This window comes from Cnephaeus nilssonii (genome assembly GCF_951640355.1).
Source record: "Cnephaeus nilssonii genome assembly, chromosome: 6".
Taxonomy (NCBI): Eukaryota; Metazoa; Chordata; class Mammalia; order Chiroptera; family Vespertilionidae; genus Cnephaeus; species Cnephaeus nilssonii.
This window is the reverse complement of record NC_137077.1, coordinates 14,612,503-14,627,354: the sequence shown is the minus strand read 5'-3', so window position 1 is coordinate 14,627,354 and position 14,852 is coordinate 14,612,503. Positions and strand designations below refer to the sequence as shown.

At 41.1% G+C, this 14,852-nt stretch overlaps 1 protein-coding gene across 1 annotated transcript in view; it reads left to right on the top strand.

The window, feature by feature from the left end:
* Window positions 1–14,852, top strand: part of UTP20 (UTP20 small subunit processome component) — a 91,845-nt gene that overhangs the window by 71,852 nt on the left and 5,141 nt on the right. Inside the window, exons 44-56 of the mRNA XM_079773390.1 lie at window positions 1,755–1,853; window positions 3,169–3,336; window positions 4,514–4,680; window positions 5,530–5,671; window positions 6,563–6,679; window positions 7,859–8,029; window positions 8,262–8,393; window positions 8,801–8,911; window positions 11,279–11,358; window positions 11,745–11,814; window positions 11,945–12,127; window positions 12,837–12,968; window positions 13,419–13,551. Coding sequence (XP_079629516.1) covers window positions 1,755–1,853; window positions 3,169–3,336; window positions 4,514–4,680; window positions 5,530–5,671; window positions 6,563–6,679; window positions 7,859–8,029; window positions 8,262–8,393; window positions 8,801–8,911; window positions 11,279–11,358; window positions 11,745–11,814; window positions 11,945–12,127; window positions 12,837–12,968; window positions 13,419–13,551 — 1,705 coding nt within the window. The remainder of the gene's footprint in view (window positions 1–1,754; window positions 1,854–3,168; window positions 3,337–4,513; window positions 4,681–5,529; window positions 5,672–6,562; window positions 6,680–7,858; window positions 8,030–8,261; window positions 8,394–8,800; window positions 8,912–11,278; window positions 11,359–11,744; window positions 11,815–11,944; window positions 12,128–12,836; window positions 12,969–13,418; window positions 13,552–14,852) is intronic.

Below are 14,852 nucleotides of genomic sequence, written 5' to 3'. Positions count from 1 at the left end.
TGAATGCATATTGAATGTATTGCCACAAATGTGAGCAATAAACATACACATCTATTTAAGATTTGAAACAGTGTTGGGCACTGAGCATACAAAGATAAATCAAGTACAGCTCTGTCTTGGAGGATTTAGTCAAGATATAAGGGAGCATCTACAGTATTTAAATGAGTAGTAGCCCTTCTTTAACCAACTGTTTTTCAAGCCCATCCCATCCTATATAATAAAAGGGTAATATGCAAATTGTCCCTAATGGCGGAACAACCAGGAACGACTGGTCACAATACACACACTGACCATCGGGGCAGATGCTCAATGCAGGAGCTGCCCCCTGGTGATCAGTGAGCTCTCACAGGGGGAGCTCCACTCAGACACAAGCCGGGCTGACAGATGCGAGCGCAGTGGTAGTGGTGGGAGCCTCTCCCACCTCCTCGGCAGTGCTAAGGAGCCTCTCCTGCCTCCTCTGCAGTGCTAAGGATGTCCGACTGCAGCTTAGGCCCGCTCCTGGGCTGCCAGAGGGATATCTGACTGCCAGCTTAGGCCCGTTCCCCTGGAGAGCAGGCCTAAGCCGGCAGGTGGGCATCCCCGAAGGGGTCATGGACTGTGAGAGGGCGCAGGCTAGGCTGAGGGACCTCCTTGCCCCCAAGTGCACGAATTTTCATGTACCAGGCCTCTCGTTATTTATTAAAATAATTAAAATAGGGAGAGGTAGTAAAGGGTAAAGGGGGTCAAATATGTGGTGATGGAAGGAGATTTGAGTTTGGAATGTGATCACACATGCAATATATAGATTATTTGTTATAGAATTGTATACCTGAAATCTGTATGATCTTATTAACCAATGTCACCCCAATAAACTTAATTAAAATAGAGGACGTCTAGGCATGTAGACACTACCAAAATTGTACTGTTCAGCTGTCATTCTTCATCCTCCCAAAAGTATTTTTTTGAATTATTTAAAGTCCTCAGGAAACATTGCAAATATGTAAAAGCACTAAAAGATCACAAGTAGACACATATGAAACTATGCCTTTAAAATCCAGTCTGTGTATGGACAACCCAGTGTGCTTCCTTGGCCTGTGATCATTATCTCATGTTTACCTTGGGAGCAGTATAAAGATCAGAAAGCCTGAGAGCAGCACAGCGTAGTGATAGGGCTCTGGTGCCAGCCCGTCTGCTTTTAAATCCTGACTCCACCGCTTCTACGCATGTAACCTTGAGCAAGTTACTTGACCTGTCTGTGCCTCAGCTTTCTCTTAAAAAATGCCAATAACACAGCACCTACATCAAAGAAAGAATAGGTGAAGATTAAATGATTCCCTACATGGGAGGTATTAATATGTGCCTAGCCTGTGGTAGGCTCTTAGGAATGTTAGCTCTGGTTACTCTTGAGGGCAAAAACTTATTTGTGTCCTTCATAGCACGTTATGTACCAGCTTTGATTGCATTCAACACTGGCACACTCTTTAATTCACAGGTTGGTTTGTAAAGTTATGGGCTCTTGTGCCTTTATACATCCCTGGCTTGGCCTCGTCGCAATAATCCTAAGCATGGTCATGTGTTTCTGAGCAGCTTTTTTACAAAATGACCATTTGATCAAAGGATTTTAGATAGTGATATAAGTACGTGTCATTTGTCAAAGCTTCTCCCGGCAGTAATGACAGATATGTACCCGAGTGCTCTGCAGTAGTTCTTAGCTATTACTTTTTCCTAGTGTGGTATCTTTACCAGTTATACTTCTTTTACACATTTCATTTTAGGTCCACGTCCTGACTTTCACTGTTAACATGTTGCTGCATGGCCTCACCTACAAGCTGCAAGTCGGAGATTTGGACTCTTGTTTAGATATAATGATTCAGGTAAGATTTAGAGAAAGGAATTCCAATGTTTTTTTAAAATAGGCCAAGGACACCAAACAGTCAGTTTACAAATAAGAGAGAATAATAGCCTCTGAAAATGAAATTAATGTTCTGTCTCATATCTTAGATTAGCAGGTTTAAAAAGCTAAGACTCAGGTGAAGTGAGCTGGTGTGCTGCCATTGTTTTCTGGAAGGAAAATTGGCATTGAGCAAAAATTTCAACCACTTCAAAATATCTGTTTTAAAAGAATAATCAGAGTTGTGGTCTCGGGTTTATATAAATGTATATTTACCAGAGCTAAATGTATAATAGTGAAAAATTAATAACAGCCAACTTTTAAAATTGAATCATTTGATAATTTAGGGTAGGATTTGGAAGAGATTAAATATATATATATATATATACATATATATATATTTTATTTATTTATTTTTTTTTATTGATTTCAGAGAGGAAGGGAGAGGGAGAGAGAGAGAGAAACATCAATGATGAAAATCATTGATCGGCTTGCCGCCTCCTACACGCCCCTTACTGGGGATTGCCCGTAACCTGGGCATGTGCTTGATGGGAATCTAACCTGGGACTCTTCAGTCCACAGGCTGATGCTCTATCCACTGAGCCAAACTTGCTAGGGTTGGAAGAGACTAAATTTGCCACACAACATTTTGTTCATTATTTAAAACTGCAGACACTAACATTTTGAATTAAATGTATTAATTTTGATTACTAAGTTCAAATGCCATGAGCTTAAAAAGAAGTTAAGCAGCTCTTTGGTGATATCTAAAACTTGTCTGCAAATTATGCAGTTATATGTATAAATCTGTGCAGTACAGTAGGTCCTTGAATAATGTCATTTCATTATCACACTAGAGGCCCAATGCATGAAATTCATGCAGGGGGCTCAGTCCCCGCTGCCGTGGCTTTGTGCAAAAGGTCGTCTGGTCTAATTAGCATATTATGCTTTTGTTATTATAGATTGCTGAGATGTTTGTATCCGTTAGCCTGTGGAAAAATTGGTTTTGTCGCATCATTTTGCTTAAGGTTGCAGAACCTATCCACGACAATGAAAACACCATTTTCTTCTTTTGTTTCCCATTAGTATAAACCGTCAGGTGTTTCTGTATTTGTTATTTAGTAATTGGTTCCTAAACTACATTGAAAAAAGTGAACTTTAATAGTAATTTCTTCCGTCTAATTTCAGTCCAGTCCAACTCGCTTTCCTTGATCTGGACGTGCCAGTGCTCTTTTCAAAGACTGCTTATGTTGGCATATCTCGCTGAATGTACGTAACTGCTATTTGACCTTCTTTTAAAGATTTTTAACCACGAGTTGTTCGGTGCCATTGCCGAAGAGAAGGAAGTGAAGCAGATCCTCTCCAAAGTCATGGAGGCCCGAAGAAGCAAGAGTTATGATTCTTATGAAATCCTGGGCAAGTTTGTAGGAAAAGATCAGGTTACAAAACTGATCCTTCCGCTAAAAGAGGTGAGGACTAGAATACTGCTTGGGGATCTTGAAAAGAGCCTGGCAGGGCAAACCTAGCTGCTCTTGATCACGATTTCCCTGGTGTAAGGACACCAATACCATGTGGCCACTAGCTGGCAGCCCTGAGTTGAGTGTTGTAACCCAAAGTTCAGAGTCCCTGCTGTAAACCCTGAGATACAGGAGGAAAGATAAGAATCGAAGAGTGGGTGAATAGTACAGCTGGGCCCAGGCAGCAGCTAAGAATGTAGCCTTTGGAGACTGCTGCTCCTGGAATGCCAAGAGGAAGAAAACTGGCATTTGTTGAACATACATAATGTTCTAAACATTGTGCTTCATTATCTGTTCTAATCTGCACAACCACCCTGTGAGATCTATGTACCTCATCTTAGAGGCAAAAGTCAGGCTCAAGAAGGTAGAAAGGAACATGGTTAAGGAGGAAAGTCAATACTGAGTTCCATATCTTTCTGATCTGAAGCTCACATTTTCCCATTGTTTCTTTCTGCCTCCTATTGGGCAGGGACTGTAATTCACCTTCCTTAATAGAATTCTCTGTGCCTATTGCAGGGGTGAACATTCAATAAACATTATTAATTCTTTTTATTGCTGTTATATGTACTAAGACGAGAACAAAAAGCACTATCTTAATGGCATGAGTTATCTATAATTCCAAATGTTTTGGTGCTGGATTAACTCCATAGTTCCTCAAACGCATTTAGCCTGATCTAAGAATGTTAGCTATGCTTTGAGGATGAAAAGTCAACAGAGCACATGTATTTTCTATGTGTATCATCAAATCCCTCCAAGGAAATGACAGTTATTACTGCCAGGTCTATGCAAGGAAATGGCTTTAATGCACTTGGAGGGTCAACATCTCACAAATGTCACATCCTGTCTCCAGCTGTGTGTCCCCGGGCCTCACCCACAGAGAGCAGAGAGGGGCTGCAGGACACCCAGGGGCACCCACACTGCTGACCCTGGTCTTCTCTGGGGTTGAGGTGATGGGTAAATTTGACTCTGTTCTATCTGTTTGAAACCTTACAAGAATGTTTCATTTTTAATTAGAAAAATATATATTAAAAAGCAAATATACTGGTATATATATTTTAAAAACTACCATTAGAACAAAGCCCAGTGCAATTCTTTGTTACCTGAGCATGACATCTGTGTTTGCCTCTAGATCTTACAAAATACCACAAGTTTAAAACTGGCCCGGAAAGTTCATGAGACCTTACGCCGAATCATTGCAGGACTAATTATAAATCAGGAAATGACGGCAGAATCCATTCTATTGCTTAGTTATGGTTTGGTCAGTGAAAATCTCCCCCTGCTAACAGAGAAAGAAAAGTAAGTTTGAAAAACAAAAACTCACATTTAGGTGCTTGTTTCTGATAAGACATTCAGTTTTAAATGGGTTAACTTAAAAATTTGTTTTAGTAAAAAAAAATTAATACTTATCTGAGTTATAAGATGGTTCTACTTTGTGGTGTTTTCTCTGATATCATTTCTTTTTGGGATGTTGGTTGAATCAAAGTTAGGATAGAGTTTAAATATCCTATATACCTCTTATTCTGGTCAAATAGAGATTTAGATCTTGAATCCTAATAGCAACTCTACATAGTACTGTCTTCATTTCAGAGTGGCTGCCCCTCTTCACCAATCTACTGAAGGTGGATTTTACCATTTAAATATCAGGACAATCTCATTTCACATATGAGAGGACCAGCTCTGGGGAGGGACAGGTGCTCACCTTCACAGTAGTCTCTTAGATTAGAATCTGAGCTCTCTAATGCCTTGAGGTTAAGCACCAATTTACAATTCTCTTTATTTTACAAAGCATACCATAAACTTCTTTGCAAAAAATAGGAGCTCAATACTTATTGTTGCTTCTAAGGAGATTTAGATCTTAAAAGATTTAAAAATGCCATATTGGTAAACTTCCTTTAGCTTTTGCTTCTGTGTTGTTCTAAAAGAGACTCCTTGGCACTTGTTTTCAGGCATCAAAGAAAGGGAGTGTACCTTGCTGTTCATCTGAATTTGGGAGTGTCCTCTGTGTCTCCTGGTTAAGGGAGAAAAGACCCCACACCAGACAACACATTAGCTAGTGCTCAACTCTCATCCCCAGAGAGGGCCACAGTAGCTTTTTATTGGGAATGGGAATGCAGCATTTATTTTTTATTCCACTGTGATTGACAGAAATCCAGCAGCCCCTGCCCCGGATCCACGTCTGCCACCCCAGAGCTGTCTTCTGCTCCCCCCAACTCCAGTTCGAGGCGGGCAGAAAGCTGTTGTGAGCAGGAAGACCAACATGCACATATTTATCGAGTCTGGGCTTCGGGTAAGAATTAACCCTAAAGTGAGACGCACTGCACTTGGTGGGTCTGTGCCTTTTCCTGCTGCTGAATCTCTAGTATTGCTTATTTCCACTGTAAATGTCATACTGTAAGTAAATTATGGATTTTTTTTAAAGGTGCACTGGTCCATTTACTATTTATATTGATCTCTTCCAGTACTTACTTTGATAATGTAGCTCTCTCAGAATTAATGATTCTGACTTAATATTTATTATGGTTTCATTGTTGCTTTGCCCATTAGTTTACACCTCTGAACTACTGTGAATTCTTTTAAAAGGTGGTGAGCTTTTAAAAACACAAGTCTGGTCATTTGATTTCCTTTTAAAAACCTTTCATTGGCTTCCATTTATCCTAGGAGTGAGCCAGTCCTGCAATTGGGCTGTAAGGGCCTTGCCTTGTACTGTTCCCATTCCAACACACGTTCTAGCCACACGTGGCTTTCCCTCGGTTCTTAAAGTCTCCACACTGTTCCTGCTCCAGGGCCTCACCACCCACTCTTCCCTCTGCCCAGGTCCCAACAGAGCCCTGCATATACAGTTATTTCCTAGAGTCTGTCTCCCTGGCTAAGATCCATCAGTGCAGGGACCGTGTCCATCTTGGTCATTGCCACGTCCTGCGTGCTAAGCCAGTGCCTGGAATCACAGTAGGTGCTGAGTAAGCATTTGGTAAATGAAATTCTAATCTCAGCTGCACAGTAAGCTCCCACCTCTTCACTTACTGAGACTCTCCCAGGCAGTGTCTCGTTTTTTCCAAAATTTTTATATATCAGAAAAGGTAAGAAATCTTACCATTTCAGGCTGTCTCTTATTTCGCCTTTACCTGACTCATTTGGTCTTATGGCCACCTGCTGTGAAATGTCTTTTTAAATCTTTTAGCTGCTGCATCTGAGTCTGAAAACTTCCAAGATCAAGTCTTCGAGTGAACGGGTTCTGGAAATGTTGGATCCTTTTGTGTCTCTCCTCATAGATTGCCTGGGTTCCATGGATGTGAAGGTGAGCACCTGTCCCTCCACAGAGCTGGTCCTGCAGAGTACCTAGAACTGAACTCCTAGGCGTGTGCAACTTAAGATAGTGGGTTTTGCTCTCCAATTTAGTAATCCCATATGTTCAGATTGCCCTTAACAGTTTATAAAGCCCTTCTAGGTACATTAATTATTTCATTTAATCCTTGCAGCAGCTTCATGAGGGTGAGTGGCGGGTCCCCATTGTCAGTAATCATCCTCACCTCCTCACCATCGTCACTACCCCTACTCCCTGCTGTGAATCCTCAGAACACTTCATGGGGTATTTATTATTGTTTCTGCTTATAGATGAGAAAACTAGCCCTTGAACTAAGTGACTTGCCCCACAACGTAGATATAGCGTGTGAGCCTCCGTCTCAGACTCCAAAGCCCACACCCTCTCATTCCTCAGATTGTCTGTTTTGCGGAAGGTTCTGAGAGCTGATTTGCTCTAGTCAGTTAGGTAAAAGCTGCAGAGCTGGGATCTATGCCCCGGTCCTTCTGACTCTGGAGCTTTTTCCTCTGTCTTCATCTAATCAGCCCAGGAAGGCCATCAGCAGCCAGAGCAGTGGGAGTCTTGTCAGGTAGAGCTGAACTAGGTGAAGAGGGTGAAGGTCATTTACCAAATGCTTACTCAGCACCTACTTTGATTCCAGGCCCTGGCTTGGCCTGGAGGTTCAGGGATTCTCATGTAAATCACTTGGGTTTTCTAAAAATATTTTTTTATTGCTTTGAGAGAGGGAGAGGGAGAGAGAGAAAAACATCTGGCATCCTTTTGATCTTTGTATTTCTACTACTCATTAGAGTATCATGTATACATAATACAAGCTTAGTAAGAATGATTAAATTGAAGTATCATTTAGAAAATAGAAAAATCATTTATAATGTGTGTGTGTTTTTTTAATTGCTAAAATTGGCCAGCCTAGGCAATTATTTACCCGTATAGGTTAAGAATGTGGTAAGGTAGCTTGTGGGTCATCCTACAGCAGTAAGTTCTCCTACAGTGGGGAACGGGAAACCCCCCTGCCTTCGGCACAGTTCTTCCAGAGGGCTGGGCAGAGCATGTCATTCCTTCAGCATGGCTGCGACTAGAGAGTACCCCGCCGCGGTGCTGGGTCACTGAGTGTGGTCACTTCATATGTTGACTGGTTTGGTTTGGTTTGGTTTCCAGGTGATCACAGGTGCTTTGCAGTGCCTGATCTGGGTCTTGCGGTTCCCTCTGCCTTCCATAGAAACAAAAGCGGAGCAGCTGACAAAACACCTTTTCCTTTTGCTGAAGGACTATGCAAAGCTCGGGGCAGCCCGGGGTCAGAACTTCCACATGGTGGTAAATTGTTTCAAGGTGAGCTGTTTTCACTTCCACTTAGAAAAAGCCAGGCCCAGGATTAACATCAAAGTTAGTTTTCCCCATCGTCCTTTGTGGTCTTGGTCAAAATGTATTCCAGATTTATTTGCTAAGGCCAGAGGGCTGATTTTCTGTGTAAAAAGCATTGATATCGTATTAAATCCTCATGATGTCACTGGATCCTGATTTGTGGGACATCCTGGCATTAACCTCACCATTGACCTTGCAGTGTGTAACCATACTTGTGAAGAAAGTGAAGTCTTACCAGATAACCGAAAAGCAACTCCAGGTCCTACTAGCATATGCTGAGGAGGACATTTACGATACATCAAGACAAGCCACTGCATTTGGTCTCCTAAAGGTACAGTGTCATCAGAATGTTGGGCTTTACAGTTCATGAGCCTCGAGTCAAATACTTAAAATAACATGGAACACAGTATTTTGACTAGCAGTAGACTTTCAAAATTATGTAATTTATAAAGATGATGATTTTGGTTATTAAAAATATTTGAAAGTGAGTTCTGTATTAATACTTCCAGGGAATTCTGTACAAATACAGGTATGTTCCCGTACTTATTATATTGGACATTGTTTTCCTTTTTTTACTTGTGAAATATACTTAACATAAAATAGCTTGTTTTAATGATTTTTCTTTGGGAGGTACTTCCATTATGTTTGAAGACTGCCTGTGACTACTTTGACACCAGGTTGGCTTATGCCCATCTCCAATGAAACATGAAGCGTATGTCTTTTCCTTCTGTATTTTAGGCCATCTTATCAAGAAAGTTGCTGGTCCCCGAAATCGATGACGTCATGCGGAAAGTATCCAAGTTGGCCATTTCTGCTCAGAGTGAACCTGTCCGGGTCCAGTGCAGACAGGTTTGTAGAGATCCTACTCCCATAGCAGGAGTCAGGCCTGCCTTCTCTGTTTGGTTTTTAGATAGAGAGATGGAAACACTGACTAAATTCTGAAGACAACTTTGTGCCATGTTGATGCTTTATTCTGTGATTCAGGAACCCATTACACACCACATGTGAGGAGAGCACTTTTCAGTTAACGAGGAGCATTTTGAGTACAGCCTACCATGTGTAGCATGTTTAGATAGGTATAGCATGATAGCCTGCAGCAAGGATTCCCATGCAGTGGTCCAGCCATCGACTAACTATTTACACAATCGACTAACTATTTACACATATCCTTGTGTGTCGGGTGGTGCCAAAAGAGGGTCAACAAAATTCTTATAGTCCCTGTGTTACAGCAGGCAGGCACAAAACAAAATGCCACAAATAGTTATTTAATTACAGACATCGTAAGTGCCAGGAGGAAATGGTATTATCATATTTCATCACAGGACACACCATTATTTATATGTCTCAAAAAAAAAACTGTGTGACACCAGGGTCAGATGCTACCAATTGTAAGACACATCCCAGTTTCAGATATGTGAAAATGTGAGCTTCTTAGAGTTGATGGACTATGGAAGAGTGTATGATAAGAGCATATGATCAGGTGGAGAACCACCCTATCTGAGAGTCGGTCAGGAAGCTCAGGCTTCCTGAGCATTGGCATGTAAGGAAGATTCGACGGAAGAATAAGGCTTCACCTTCCAAGTGAAGGGAGTGGCAAATGCCAGAGGAAGTAAGCCTTGAGGTGGGTAAGAGCTTAGCTTTTTGGGAGCTAAATGAAGGTAAGTGACAGGAGGAAGGGAGCCAGGTTAGAGGAGACCTTGTGGTCTTGTTAGATTTAGGGCTTTGTTCTGAGAATAGCAAAAAAACAATTGAAATCAATAGGCAGGGGAGTGACACGAGCAGATTTGTGTTCAGACCTGTGTGCATCCCTCATCACGGGAGCAGCCCAGGGGGTGGAAGGGTCTGAACTGGAAATATGAACTCAGAGTTAAATGAGTGTTTGGGCTGCTAAGGAGGCCAGGGAGGAAAGGAAAGAAGCTTGTCTTGAGCAAACGTTTCCTTAACTACTGTTTTTTACGAAGGGGAGCTAGCTGCTACTTACTGAGCACTAGCTGTGTGCCCAGCACTTTGAATACATGACTTCAGTATCCCCAGTTATGGCTGGGGGGAAAAACAGGCCTGGAAAGTTTAATGATGTGCCTGGTTCTCACAATCTATATATATAAAAGGCTAAGTGACCATCTGACCAGTAGCTATGATGTGCAATGACCACCAGGGGGCAGGTGCTCAATGCAGGAGCTGCCGAGCTGCGGTGACTTGGCAGCTGCAGTTCTCCGGTGACGTACCCCGGAACCAGAGAGGAGGGAGCCCGATTCCGGGGTGTGTCACCCGAGAACTGCCCTCTCGCAATCCAGGACCCCTCAGGGGATGTTGGAGAGTCAGTTTCGGCTGATCACGGCAGGTCAGGCCGAGGGACCCCACCTGCCGGAGGGACCCTGCTCACTCTGCAGCTGCCCTTTGAGCCACAGCACCGCCCCAGGTGCAGCTGTCCAGGAAGGGACTGTGGGAGGTTGGCTCCAGGGCAGTCTCACCCCACCAGCCACCTTCTAATTAATTTTCTTTCAGTGTGCATGAATTCGTGCACTGGGCCTCTAGTTTATTAATAAAAGAGGCTGAATAGTATATGGTTTGAAAGCAGAGCATTTGGATAGACTAGGCATGGCCACCTGAACAAGTTACTTATTTGTCTGCCAAACTCATTCTCTTCATCTGTAAAATGGGTCAACATCACTTACTTCCTAAGGAAGTAATGAAAATTACCTGGGAAACAACCCAGTGTTGGGCACATAGAAGGTATTTAGTAAGTACAATAGTTATTATCAGTATTAATGTTATTACCACCATTATTGTTATTCTTACGGGGAAATACAGGGTTGAACCACAGTCCATATTCAGTCCACCACATCACACCACCTATCAGAACAAGAAGAGTTTCCATCATGTGAGCTTAGATTTGGAGCCCTAAACAGCCAAGCCAGGGTTGGGCCAGGACTTGACTCTTGGTTAGGTGTATAGGGCGGGACCTGGGTAAGTAAGGTGGGAGGAGAGAGGAAGGGGTCCAGTTCTCAACTCAGGAGGCCAAGCTTGCCTAAGTCAGTGGTCGGCAAACTCATTAGTCAACAGAGTGGCAAACCGCGGCTCGTGACCACTGGCCTAAGTGATCACTCTTCTGAAAGGTCTTTTTAACCTACCAGCCTATCCCAGAAAGCAGCTTAGGAAATAGGAATCCTAGAGTGATAGGATCCCAATCATCTTCTGTGTGACTTCTGTTCCTAGGTTTTTCTGAAATATATTCTTGACTATCCCCTGGGTGATAAATTGAGACCGAACTTGGAATTCATGCTCGCTCAACTAAAGTAAGTGTAAGCCATAAACTATGCAGCGACGGTGGGGAAGTTTCTTCTCTCCTTTTAATGTGGCGGCTGTCTTGAAAAGAACAAGACTAAACATAAGGGCATATTCTCTGAGGATGATCTGTGAGTCACTGACTTAACTAGCAAACGTTGTAGCAGTTCTGAGTAGCTTTCACTTCAGTATGACCACTGATTGTCACTGGAGTCCACTGAGGAGAATGGTAAAGATCTAACAGAAGTACATGTAAGACTGCACAGCAGTTGGGAAAATGGAGTGTTTTCCACTTTTTAAAAAATAGACTGGCATCTTGAGACAATATTTTAAATTCTTAAAAATAATTGTTGGTAAATTTAAAAGATACTAACAAGTCCTGCTGTTCTTGCCCTAGTTATGAACATGAGACCGGGAGAGAGTCCGCCTTGGAAATGATTGCTTATCTCTTTGACACGTTCCCTCAGGTATCCTCTCTCACAAAGACAAACTGGTAACTGTGTTTCCCTCGAGCCCTCGGGTGCCCACGGTCCTCCCTTGGTGGGGCATCTTGGGATTCCAGTCTCAGTGTGCTCATATGTGCCCGTTTTCTTTTAGGGACTGCTCCATGAGAACTGTGGGATGTTCTTTATTCCTCTTTGTCTAATGATGGTGAACGATGACTCTGCCCTGTGTAAAAAGATGGCATCCATGGCGATCAAATCCTTACTCAGTAAAATCAACCTTGAGAAAAAAGATTTTCTTTTCGATATGGTTACCACCTGGTTTGGAGCAAAGAAGGTTAGGGTTGCTTTGAACCATATTCCAATGGAAACTCTTAGCTTTTGGTGTTTATACTTTAAATAAGAACACATATTCATTGTTGAATTAATTTTTCCCAAATAGCTTTATTATTTTTATTTGATTATGTTCATAATCTTATAGTAAAATTTCAGAAGATGTAATAAGTTGTAGATGTAACATAAGAATCACCTGTATTCCCACTACATGGTTAATGTCAGCCAGTTACTAAGAATGTGTCATAATTCACTTAGCCAGCCCCCATTGATGAGTGCTTTCGTTTCCAATTTTGCTTATTCAGTTGATAGAATGTAATTTTTGTCAGTGATTGTGTCCACTTGCTGACTCTACCACTATCAACACTGGCCCATCTTTTGTGGAATATAAACAACACATCCTAACGTAATACTGGTTTTAGTATTAAAGTCAGAAGGTGGGGCGTGGCAGGGTGGTATGAAACTTTTCTATTTTTTAAACATTTAAAATGAGAAAAAATCTATTCAGTGGATAAAGATGAATCACTTTTTAAAAATGTTTTTCTTGGATATGAAGATTTCTCCATATTCTTGTCACCAATGATCCATTTTCCATCAATTTCTGGTTTCATAAAGAACTGTTGAGAACAGAATCATGCCCTTTCATTTTATAGTTTTGGAAACAGCCTCCCAGGTTGTGTTGACATTGTCTTTTGGTGGCTTCGCTTTGGTAGAGCTTAAGTAGACAGCTAGCTGCGCTGGTCTGTGGAGTGTTTGTGGAAAGTGAAGGAGTCGATTTTGAAAGAAGACTTGGAACTGTTCTCCCTGTGATTGAAAAGGAAATTGATCCTGGAAACTTTGAAGAGGTAAGTTACTTTGCTAGGGAATGAGAGTTTTGCTAATTTTTGTAGTTTTGCTTCAGGTGATAACAGCTAATAGATTAAATAATGTGTCCAAAAATGCTTTTTTATTTATAAAAGCAATAGTTCAATGCAGTTGGATCTTTTTTAAATGTGGACTAGAGTAAGTTTTCTTCCCACAGTATATGACAGAGGTTCTCAAGCAGGGTGATTTTGGCTCCCAGAGGACATTTAGCAATGTCTTACTGGCATTTATCTAGTGGTTAGAAGCCAGGGATGCTGATAAACATCCTATAGTACACAGGGCAGCCTCCCACAGCAAAGAATTACGCAATCCAAATGTCAGTAGTGTTGAGGTTGAGAAATCCTGATGTACATTTGCACGCTGGGATAAAAATGTCCATCAAATGCTTTGCAATTATTGTCTTGGTTGATTTGCATCCATCCTGTTTTTAGATCATGGAAGAGACTAAAGAAAAAGCTGCAGATCGCCTTCTGTTTAGTTTTCTCACACTGATAAGTAAACTCATCAAGGAATGTAATATTATTCAGTTCACCAAGCCCTCTCAGACTTTGGGTAAAATCTGGAGTAAGTATTGTCTTTTTCTTTAAATCTAAAAATAAGCACATTGTGATAGAATTATTGAAAATAAATTTGGGAAATCAAAATATGAATACTTAAGAAAGTGTAATGTCAGGGGAAAAGACCATAAGAAAAAGATTTAAAGGGCCTGTATACATTGATTACAGTGAAAATGTTTCTTTGTGGGGGGGGGGAGATTAAATATATATGTGTGTGTATACATACATATTAATTATAAGTAATACATTTCATTTATAAAATAAAGAATGTTAATTATGGAGGAGTATAAGAATTGAAAATATTCCCCAAAGTCCTCCTTGCTACTTGATAATAACTTGGTATATATTCCCTTCAGTCTTTCTGGGTTTTGTTTTTGTTTTTGAGGTTGCATAATTCCATATAAACTTTTATATCCTGTCTGTTTATACTAATAGCTATCCCTTTAAATAGCTATAAATAGTCCATTATGTAAATATGCCATATTTTATTAAACCATGTCATTTTTGTGAGATACTTAAGTTATATGTCACTCTTTAAATGAAAAATATCTCAGATTTTTTAATTTAAATTATTCAATTTTGTTTAGTCAGTAGAAAATAGACATTGGAATGAATGCTTTAAGTACCCACCTGTTTCAAGAGAACTTGTGATCCTGTGAGAAATACATGGCCTCCTCTGGTATGGCTCCCCTGAGACATGGCCAGATTATTACAAAGGATCATGTAGAACCAAAGTAAAACCATATTCATGAATACAGCGACAGAGACTAAAACTCAGATATGACATGATTCAACCAGAATTTTAATCTTATTTCCCAGCACCACAAGGCTTTCCACTGTATTCTCCAAGTGCAGTGTATGGAGAGTGGCCGTGGAGCTTGAGTATGGCCTTTAACAAATCCTGTTTAGGAGTATCATTTCTGAGTCCCTACTTGGTTCTGCCTCTTACAGCTTGACATATCACTTGGCCCTTCGAACACATCCATTTCCTCATCTATAATCTCTGATGGAAATGACAATTCCAACCTCACAGAACTGTTGTGAGGTCTAAAAGCCCTGTGCCTGGCACGTAGAAAGCATCGTAAGTGATACCTTTCCAGTCAGCTATTTGGAGCCACCAATTTCAGTAATTATGAGAAACAGATGTTTGTACGTATGTATGTATATACACAAACATTAATTTTAATTTAGAAATTGTAAATGTTAATGCCACCTTTATCGCCCTCCAATCTGAAAGTAGTTCTTATGGACCTGGTTTGTTTTAGGCTTACCTCTCCCGTGTCATTGACCACGTTAGGAGCTGGTTTG